Raw genomic sequence first — 10560 nt, 5'->3', positions numbered from 1 at the left:
TGCTGCTGCCTCCACACTGTGCCAGTGGCTGGCCAGGTGCCCCCCAGCCTGCCCGTTCCCCCCACCTCCCTGCCAGCTCCTGGGGCTTCCCACCTTGCTACCTCTGCCCCTCCCCAGCCCAGGTGCCCCCAGCATGGCCACTGTGCTCACCCCCCCCACCCATGGGCACCCCAATGACCCTGCTCGGGGTGGCACGTGGACCAGAGGGGCATCAGGTTGGGGCACCTACGGGGACACGGGTGGGCGCTGCCCTCCTCCCCAGTGCCTCATGACCGGGAAGCGGGATCCTGCTGCCTCTCCACTGTGTGTCCCCCCCATGTAAATACAGAGATTTTTATATTAATTTAATAAAAGGACTTTATAAACAGTGCCAGAGCACCAAGGGGCCAGAGGCAGGGTGGGGGCATGGCCAGTGGGCACCGGCTGAACCTTGCCACACGCTGGGGTTGGCATCGCTTGGGGCGAGAAGCCTTTACCCGGTGCTGGCTCACAGCGTGGCCTCGCTGCGGTACAGCGGCTGCGGGGGCTCGCCAGGGCGGGCGCCGGTGCGGCGCTGGGCAGTGATGACCAGCGTGCCAGCCTCGGTGAGGGTGCAGCTCACTGACAGCGGGTCCATGTCCTCGGGCAGCTGGCACTTGTGGGTGAAGGTGTCACAGACGGTGCCATCCTTGGCCACCTGTGGGGATGCAGCACTGGTGCGGTGGGGCACGGCACAGCACAGCATGGCATAGCGGCATGTACCCCATGCCCAATTACCCTGGTGCTAGTGATGGGGCAGCTCCCAGTAGCCCCAGTTCCAGCAGGGAGCTCAGGAGGGCAGTTCCCAGATCCTCGGTGACTTAGGGGCAATTCCCAGTTACCCCATTGCCAGCAGAGCGCAGCTCCCAGTTGCTTCAGTCTTGGGGGTGGGGTAATTTCCAGTCACCCCAGTGCCAGCAGTGACTGTTCCCGATTGCCCCCCACAAGCAGAGGGGCAGGGCAGGAGTTCCCAGTTTCCCCATTTGCAGTGAGGACAGTTCCCAGTTATCCCAGTGCCAGCAGGAGCAGTTCCCAGTTACCCCAGTGCAGGAGAAGCGCAGTGGAGCAGAAGCTACTTGTTGTCCCATCAACCAGGACACAGCTCCCAGTTACCCCAGTGCCGGCAGGGGCCATTCCCAGTTATCCCGCTGCGGGACGGGAGCCGTGGGGCAGGACTCCCATTGCTCCATGGCCAGGGAGGGGGATGTTGCCCCCCAGGGATCCTCACCTTCTCGGCCTGGATGGCGACGTGGCAGTTGGAGGTGGTCACCACGATGTCGGGGGGCTCAAACTGGCTGACGTCGGCCACCACCTGGTAGGTGTCACCCTGGGCACGCACCCAGGCGCCCAGGCTGCAGGGGCACATGGCGCCTGGGGACCCTGCGGGCATCGGGGGGCTGCTGGGCATGGGGCGTGGTGCCCAGGGGCTGGGGCACTGGGGGGTGCAGGAGAAGCTGGTGACACTGGGAAGGGATGGGTGTAGCAAGTGGCACCGGGGGTTTGAGGACATTGGCAGTGCTTGGGGGGAGGGAGGGTGCAGAGGGAAGTGGGGGCACCGGAGTATGGGGGGTACTGGGTGGTCTGGGGGTAGCAGGAGGCACTGGGGGATCTGGGGGCACCCATGGGCACTGGGAGGTTCTGGGGGCACTGGGTGACCTGGGGACAGCAGGGGGATGGTGTGGGACGCTGGGGGCACAGGGGACAGCCAGGAAAGTCTGGGGGGAAAGGATTGGGGGAACTGGCGTTACAGGGAGGTTCTGGGGGTGTACAGGAAAGGGCGGGGGGTGTAACAGGGCACACCAAGGGGTCGGCGGTACAGGGGGGCTGAGGACAAAAGGACGGGCAGGATGGTCTGGGAGGGGTGGGAAGGGACGTGGAGGGGTCTGGGAGCACTGGGAGGCTCAGAAGGGTCTGAGGAGGGGGGTGCTGGGGGCCCGGTGCGCCTGGGGGCAGCAGGGGCACTGGGGGTACTGGGGACTTGGCGGGGGGAGTTGGAGGACAGTCCAGAGAGCCATGGGGCACTTGGAGGGCAGCCGGGGCTCCCCCCGCCCCCACGCTGTGCCCAGGCACGGGGCAGCTGGATAACCCTTGGGGTAGCAGGGACCCCCCCCATCCCCGGTACCTGGGTACCCGAAGGCCTCGTGTGCCCGCACCCCGAAGGGGCCGTGCCGCCGGTCACCCTCGAAGCAGGGCTCGCCATGCCCCTGGCCGTAGGTGCTGATGCGCTCGGCGCGGTACGCGGAGGCCGAGCCGAGCGAGGCCATGGCGCCTGCCACCCGTGCCCCCCGAGGCCCCGGCCGCGGGGAGGGGGCCGGCCGCCTGCCACCACCGCCACCGCCAGATGCCCATAATTAGACACCCCGGCCCCAGGAATGCGAGATAAGGGCCGAGGCCTCGCCGTCACCCTGCGGGGACGCGAGGCGGGGGACGTGCCGCTGCCGCCGCCAGCCTGTCCCCCCCGCCCCCCGGGGAGGAGGTGTCCCCCACCTGCAAGAGAAGGCGCCCGGCGCAGCGCTCGCACGATGGACTTTATTCGAGAGCTGGCGGGATGGAGGAGGGGGTGCTGGGGTGGGCAGCCCACGGGTACCACTGCCGTGGGGCCGGGGGCTTGGGCAGCTCCCACGGGAGTGCGCACGCGTGCACATGCACATACAGCCCAGGTGTGCACACGCACATGCACGCGGAGCAAAGTCCCCCCACCCTCCTGCAGGCACCCCGTACCCCCCAGCCTGTCCCGGTGCCACACGGAGCATCCGCTGTCCCTGGAAAGGGGGTGGTGGTCGTGGGTGGCAGGGAGCCCATCAGAGTGGCGTCAGGCCTGCTGGCCCTTGCACCCCCTCACAGCTTGGCCATGCAGGAAGAGGGGAGCCAGCCCCACGCCGCGCACCCCACAGCAGGGCAGGGCAACGGGTGCTGTGCTCGGCAGAGGTCAATGGGGAGCGGAGGGAGAGCATGGGAGCAGGGGCATAGGGGGTGCTTGGGGCACCCCGGGGTGCAGGGCCGGGGCGGCCGTGGCCGGGCTGGGCAAGGAGCAGCATGCAGCGGGTGAGCGGCCCCACGAGAACACGTGCCATGCGGGAGCGGGGGGTGTAAGCGTTGGCAAAAACCGGCATTCCTCCCCCAGACGGCATGCCCGGACCCCCGGCACAGCCCTGGGGGGCCCCCAAGCTGGGGTGCCACCCCCAGCCAGGACGGGGGGGCTGGTCGCCCTTCATGTAGGCACTTGGTTCCCTGCTAGGGGTGAGTGACTCAAGGATGGGGACGTTGGTCCCGGGACCTGCCGCCTCCCCCTCTCTCCACCCCACGTTGCCCCACGGCAGACCTGGGGGACCCTGGTTAGGCTGAGCCCCCTGCCACGGGGCTGCCTCAGGGGTGCTGTCGCTGGTGGTCCAAAACCCACAGTCTGGGGGCCCGTGCCCACCCGGCCCCGCAGTCTCCCCGTGCCGGCCCCACACACGTACAGAAGTGTAGAAAGCCCCGGCACTGCGGCACACCCGCGGCCCCCCTGGCACCCCCCAGCACCGCACACCGGCCCCGTGCCCCGAGGCAACAGTTCACAGTATAAAACTCGGTCCCATAAAAGCCGGCTGGGAGAAAGGAGAAAAGCTCCCCCCTCCCCAAATCCTCCCCACCGCCCCGAGCCGAGGGTGCCAGGCACGGGGTGGGGGCACCGCTGGACGCTCGGAGAGGTTTAGCCAAGCCCATGGTGGGGGAGGGCCGTGCCCAAAAGGGGAGCCCAGTGTGGTTTTGGAGAGGGAACATGCGAACAACCAGCCCCGCTGATTCAGTCTCATCAGTTTGGGGGGGCACATCTGGGCATCAGGGTGGGGATCGGACCCCCCCAAGCCCTTCCCCGTGCGCCTTCCCCGCTCTCATGCAAGAATCCAGAAGGGCAACGATGTGGCCAAGCGGGGCCAGGGCACGGTGGGGGCACGCTGGCTGGGGGGGCTGCGGCGGCCCCCTGAACCCCCCCTGCACCCTGCTAGCAAGGGGGAGCAGCGGCAGGACCCGTCCCTCGCCCAGCGCGGGGTCCGGCCGGGGGGCGGCGGCGGGGGGGCTGGACCCCCACCAGGAGTGGCAGGGCACCCCAGGGTGGCATCAGGGCTCTTCGGCCTCCTCCTCCTCCTCCAGCGATGCCACCCCGGAGGAGGCGACGTCGGAGACTTTCCGGCGGAGCAGGAAGTCCTTGCTCAGCACCACCTCGTCCTCAGCAGGCGAGAGGCAGGCTTCGGCGTAGGACACGGAGTAGAGGGAGTCCTGGCACCGGAGCCGTGCCAGGCCCCGCAAGGCACTTTGGCTGGCCGGGGGAGGCAGCTTGGGCAGCAGCAGGTCCTCGCCCCCCAGGGAGCCCAGCAGTTTGGCAGTGAGTTCGGAGGGGGACACCATCTCCAGGCTGCAGAGGCTGGAGCAGAGGGTCTCGGGGGAGAGGGTGTGCGAGGAGTCGCTCTCGGGCTCGCAGGAGCCGTGCCGCAGGCTCAGCTGGCACAGGTGGCCCTGCAGCAGGTCTCGCAGCAGCGCGCTGGCGGGCACCGTGCCGGGCAGCTCTGCGGGGAACCGGGATGCCCGGGGTCAGTCTGGGGCAGATGGCACTGGGGGCTGCCAGCTGCCCCCCACCCTGAGCCCCGCAGGATGGGAGCAGCAGGGTGGGAGCAGCGTCGTGCCAGGCATCGTGCCCCCTTTGCCCACAGATCGCCGTGTGCGTGGCACTGGTGACCACCAAAGGAAAAGCCAAATACACCCTGGCACCAGGGAGGCTGCCGCGTTGCAGGGCTTCCCCCTCCCCACGCAGGCATCGCTTGCCACGGTGCCAGGCAGGGGGGTGGCCAGGCTGGGGAATGTGGCCAGGCATCAGGCACCCCGCTCCTTCAACCTTTGGCACCGGCAGCGGAACACCGACACCGGGACACCTTGCCTGCCCAGCAGATGCTGCTCCCCACGGCGCTTACCGGCGGGCTGGGAGCTCTCCGTGGAGGGCATGAAGTCCTCGTCATAGGACTCGTCGTTGGAGTCGTCCCCGTCCACTGAGGACCAGGCTCGCAGCTTGGCCTCGGCGATGGCAAACTGCTCCGCCACACCTGACGGGGGACAGGCACGGGTCACGCACGCAGCGGGAGGCACCCCCAAAATCCCCCTGCCCCTCTGTGCCCACGGTGCCACGGCACCGAGGGAGGGAGGGATGGGGACATCCCGCCCCGCCGCCCCTGCCCTCGGCCGCAGCAGGGGACCGTGCCCACCGGCGGCGAAGCGTGCCTCCTGCTCGCCCTCGCTCAGGTGGCAGTAGGAGCTGAAGGCGCTCTCCAGGGCGGCGGGCGGCTCCACCGGCTTGCACCAGCCCTTCCACTCGATGAGGTGGGCGACGCGGCCCTGCGCCATGGCCGTCGGCTTCGTCACGTGCTCCTTCACCACCTGCGAGATGCCTGCGAGATGTGCCCCCATGTCAGCACCCCGCAGGCACCCTGAGCCCCCCACAGAGCCCACGACCCTGGGACCCAGCCCCCCCCGCCTCCAGCCCCTGGGACCTCGCACCCCCATGCCCTTCTTCTGGGTGCCACCAGGGACCCCAGGGATACCTTGAGCCCCTCAAACCCCAGAGGGTGTCCCCAATGTGCTCCCCAAGAGGCCCAGCCCCCTCGCCCGCAGGAGACCCCCCCCCTTCCCCAGACACCCTGCCCTGCGCCCCGGCCAGGCGAGCAGTTACCGTGCAGCGAGGAGCGGGCCAGGGCGGCGATCTCCTGGATGGTCAGCGCGCGCCGCGACTTGGGCAGCATCTCGACGGTGTCCTCAACATTGACCTGCCGGAGCGGGCAGGGGCGTCACGGCCGCCGGCCACCCTGCCCGCTGCCTGCCGCCGCCGCCCCTCCGGGAGCCCTGTGCGCGGGGAGGGGGCTCAGCCCCGCTCAGCGCCCACCCCACAGGGTGCCGTGTGGCAGGCGCGGGGTGTCTGTGCACGCGGGTGTGTTACAGGCGCACGGACACATGTGTGCGGAGCGATGATCACAGCCACTAGACGCCGGGTGGTGGGTACACGCGCACCCGTGCCTGTGTGCACGCTCCCACGCTGACAGCACACCCGTACGCTGGTACTGCATGCACACGCACTGTGCACGCTCACGCCTGCACTCTCATACATGCGTGCGCAGACATGCACGCACAGACGTGCTCAGTGCAAACACGCCTGCATGTGCCCGCTCACATAACCACGTGCACACACACACTCATGCACATACACTGACCGCAAACGCACACGCACTCGCTGCACGCACGCGCACACTCACACATCCACGCACTGCAGCCAGGGCCACGCTCACCGTGCACACATGTGCATTCATGGCACGCACACGCATGCTCACTGTGCACGCTCCATGTGTGCACATACTGCACACGCACCCACCCGTGTGCACACACACACGCCTGTACATGTCCTGTGCTAGTTGGTGCCACTGAGTGTCCTCCCCAGCTCGTGCACACGCACACGCGTGTGCAAGGCCACCGTGGCTGGACTCCCCAGCACCCACTCCCTGGCAGCACCCGCCGTGCCGGGCCACCCCACCAACTGTCCCCGTTGCCCATCCCGGCCACGCCAGGCCCCAAGCCCGTGGCCGTGGGGGAAGCGATGCAGGATTTGGAGGCGCGCAACAAATTGCATTGCCATGGCAACGAGGCACCGTGGACTGATTTCTCCCAGGATACAGCCCGGCTCGCGGCTGACGTCAGAGCAGCCCCAGAGCCAGCTGCGAGCTGGCAGGGCCACGCGGGCAGCGGAGCCCACCATGCCCCCGGCCACGGCCAGTCCGGGTGCCACACTGTGGGGTACCGGCACACGAGGACCCCGGCTGGGCTCAGCTGTACCTGGAGGAAGTCCTGGCTGTCGAAGGAGGCCTGGCGCGCCAGGCGAGGCAGCGGGCGGGCGACGCTCAGCGGTGACAGCGCTTTCACCTCCTTCCACTCCACGCACAGCGTCGTGTCCACGGCCACTGTGGGAAGAGCCGGGGAGGCATCAGCACCTCCATCCCCCTGGCAGCTCCCTCAGCCCCCTGCCCCAGGATAGCTGCTTCTTGCCTGGTCTGAGACCAGACACAACTCGTTCCAGGGCTGCTCTGGAGCAGCTGGGCGCTGCAGCACAGGTGACTCACACCCGGGCAGCTCTTCTGCCTGTGTCAGCGGTAACGTGTGGCCCCAGCCTGGCACGGGTGACCGGGCACCCATCCCGGCTTGGCGGCTCTTTTGGAAGGGGTGGGGGCAGCTGGACCAGGCTTGGGGGAACGGGCAGGGCCAGGCTGTGCTGGGCCGTGCTGTGGGGGGCTGGCGTTCCTCCACCGCCTCCAACACCCCCCTCCCCAATTCCCATCTCTGGGGCAGGAGGGAAAGGAGCAAAAAGGACGGTGGTGGGGGATAAAAGCACCCACACTCCGTTCCAACAGCCTGACCTCCTGGCACCAGCACCCCCAAACGGATGTGTCCCCACCCCCTCGGGCACTGACTCCCAAGCACCGGGGCCAGGGAGGGCCCCCCTCTCACTGCAGCCCCCAGGCCAGGCCACCCCCAGGGGGCCAGGCCAGGATGTCCCCAAGGAGCCTCATCCCCCCTGCGCTGAGGCGGGTCTGGCTGATGTAAACCAGCCCTGGGGTGGCATATGGTGGGGGGGGGGGGGCAAACAGTGCTCCCCCAATCTGGGGGTAGCCCCTGGAGAAGCTGTGGCAGCATCACCTCCACCCCCAGCTGTGGGCAGGGGCACCCCGCGGTGAGGGCCCAACATCAACACCCCTGTCCATCTAGCACCAGCACCCCCACGGCCCCCCACGTGTCTGCAACACCCCCAGCCCCCTGCCCACCCTCAGATCGCAGCCACAGCCCCCATCGCCCCCATCCCCCCTGTAGCTCCCCCGGCACATCTGCAGCTCCCCCACAGCACCCTGTGGCACCCCACCCCTGCAGCACAGCCCCCCCCAAACACCTCCATCCCCCCACAGCACCCCCGTACCCTCCCAGGCCTCTGAGCAGCACCCCAGTCCCACACCCCCTTCCCAGCCCCCCGCACACCCCACATCACCTCCCCCAAAGCAGCATCCCAGCCTCTCCAGCCCCTCCAACCCCTACACGTCCTCACCTCCCCATATCTCCCCACACCCCCTGGGCCACCCAGCTGCCCCAAAGCCCCCAGCCCTCCATACCCCCCATCCCCCTATATGTTACCCGAGTCCTCCGGAACCCTCAAGCTCCCTGTATCACCCCCTTAATCCTCAGGCATCCCAATCCTCTGTGCCCTCCTCCATACCTCCCTATATCCCCCAGCTCCTATAGCCTCCCGGTCCCCATGAACTGCCCCATACACTCCCACCCCATCCCCTAGACCCTCAGCTCCCCCATAGCAGCCCTGCCACCCGCACCTTCCCGTATCCCCCCAGCCCCTCATCGCATCCCCCCCAGCCTCCCTCCAGCAGCCTCCCCACACCCCCCTACACTCCACATCCCCAAACCCGCCTATAGCCCCAGCCCCCTCCCAGGCCCCAAACACCCCCCCGACACCGCCCCCCTGCCCGGTGCTGCCGCTCACCCACCGATGGTGGTTTTGGAGCCGATGCAGCCCATGCTCCCGGGGGGGCCCCGGTGCGGGCACTACCGCCGGCTCCGCGCCGCCCGCATCGCCCCCCGGCCGCATGGGCGGCCCCGGGCCGCGCCCGCGCCCCGCCGGAGGGTGCTGCCGGGCCGGGGCCGGCCGCGGTGCGGGAGCCCCGGGCGGTTCGGGAGCCCCGAGCGGTGCCTGCGCCGGGCCGGGGAGCAGCACGTCCAGAGACGTCACTGTTAGGGGAGGAAGAGGAGGGAGAAGGGGAGGAGGGAGAGGGGGAGGAAGAAGAGGAGGATGGGCGGGAGGAAGGCTGGGGAAGAGGAGGCGGGGAGGGGTGAAGGACGGAGAAGAGGAAGGAAGGGGAGGCTGGGAGGAAGAGGAGGAAGGGGAGATGGGGAGAGAAAGGAGAAGGGGGATGAAGGCAGCCGGGGAGGATGAAGGAAGAGGGGGGCTGAAGGAAGAGGAAGAGGGGGATGGAGGAAGGGGGGCAGGAGGAGGACGGACGGAGGAAGAGGAGGGGGCTGAGAAGGAGGAGAGGAAGGCCGGGCACCGCGGAGAGCGCCCCGCCAGCACCTCGGACAGCGCCGCCCCACAGCCCCCCCAGGCGGGACCCCCGGCCACGCACCCCGCAGCCCCCCCGGCCGGGACCCCCGGCCTGCCCGCCAAAGGGTGCCCTGGCCCCGCCTGTGCCCCCTGCCCCACACCGAGGGGCTGGTGGGGCCGGGGGGAGCATGCAGCCCTTGCCAGGGGGGCAGGGGTCCCACCTGGCCAGGTTTAGGGCACATGGGTGCAGGCTTCAGGCCACAACAGCTGATGGCACCACAGCGACCTCCCCTGCAGGAAACCCAGGCTGGCACTGAGGCCAGGCTGAGGGGTGAACCTGCAGCCAAAGGTGTTCGTTCATTCTGAAACCTACTGATGGCAATCAACGCTGCGGTTCCTTTTCCCCTGGCACAGAGGGGCACAGGACAGCACTGCCAGGGTGCCACCCTCCCCTTTGGCAAGCAGGGCACCAGAGTAGTCCAAGGGCCTCCCTATTTACTCACTCACGCCCAGGCAGGGGGAGCCCCTGGCCCGTACCCCCCCACCCCAGGCCCCGCTGCCCTTTCCCTGCCAACTACTTCCCAGCAGTAGCACTGCCAGGGTTGCAGCTCAGACAGATCAGCCTCTAATCTGGGGAACAGCCTCCAGTTAATTATTCCATACCCTCTGGGCCATGGCCAGGGTGACTCAGCAAGAGGCTGCCCAACGCACCAAAGAGCAGCCCGGCCCCGAGAGGGGCCAGCCCACCCTTGCCCCTGTCCCCACCAGGGAGGCCCAGCAGGGCTGTGGGCAGGCCACATGTGCCCCATCTCCACCCCGCCTGCAAGACAAGGCACCTGCCCCAAGCAAGGAGGTTGTGGGGGGAGCCTCGCTCATCTCTCCCCTCTCCTGCCCCCCAGCAGAGTCCAAACAGACCTCGCAGGCCCTGCCACGCCTGCGCCCGCAGGAAAAGGAATGCCTGGGGAACGCTGGTGCTCCGCTCCACAGGCAGGGTGCTGGCAGGGCTGCCTGCTCCGCCACAGGACACCCTGTGTCAGGCAGAGCTGGCGAGGGGGATTCCAGGGGGTCTGGCTCCAGGCACATCCGACCTCATTTGCCAACCTTCCAGGCCCAGGGTGGGGGTACCTACCATCTGCCTTGGGGTGCCGGGGGGAGGCTGGCCCCTGCCTGGGTTCTAGGCTGGCACCCCCACGCCAGCCCAGGGGCAAGGGACATGGGACAGGGGCGGCAACAGCGGCACACGGGGCATTATTTAGCAATGTTCTTTTATTTCCAGTTTTAAGGTGAAAAGATGCCTTTAAATCTTCAATTAAATACTCCATAAAGAAAAAAAAAAAGCAAAAAAAAATTATTTACAAATTCACGTGACCAGTAATTGAATCCTTGTTTTAATAATTACACGTGCGGCTCGTCACATCCGGCGCTCTATAAAT

At 68.0% G+C, this 10560-nt stretch overlaps 2 protein-coding genes across 2 annotated transcripts; both read right to left on the bottom strand.

Annotated features, from left to right (window-relative positions):
- Positions 1-487: 487 nt before the first annotated feature.
- On the bottom strand, positions 488-2282 carry LOC309407837 (heat shock protein beta-7-like; the record flags this gene model as incomplete). Its single annotated transcript, XM_082003481.1, has 3 exons — positions 488-676; positions 1247-1398; positions 2141-2282. 3 exons carry the CDS (start codon positions 2280-2282, stop codon positions 488-490), a joined length of 483 nt encoding a protein of 160 aa, XP_081859607.1.
- Positions 2283-4116: 1834 nt separating this feature from the next.
- Positions 4117-8677, bottom strand: FAM131A (family with sequence similarity 131 member A; the record flags this gene model as incomplete). Its single annotated transcript, XM_082003332.1, is given in 7 exon segments — positions 4117-4562; positions 4965-5093; positions 5253-5435; positions 5717-5810; positions 6868-6992; positions 8577-8620; positions 8622-8677. Coding segments are annotated over 7 exon segments (1077 nt in total).
- Between the last annotated feature and the right edge of the window lie 1883 nt (positions 8678-10560).

The sequence above is a fragment of the Phaethon aethereus genome (assembly GCF_964289735.1).
Source record: "Phaethon aethereus genome assembly, chromosome: 9".
Taxonomy (NCBI): domain Eukaryota; kingdom Metazoa; phylum Chordata; class Aves; order Phaethontiformes; family Phaethontidae; genus Phaethon; species Phaethon aethereus.
This window is presented reverse-complemented; position numbering and strand designations above follow the sequence as displayed.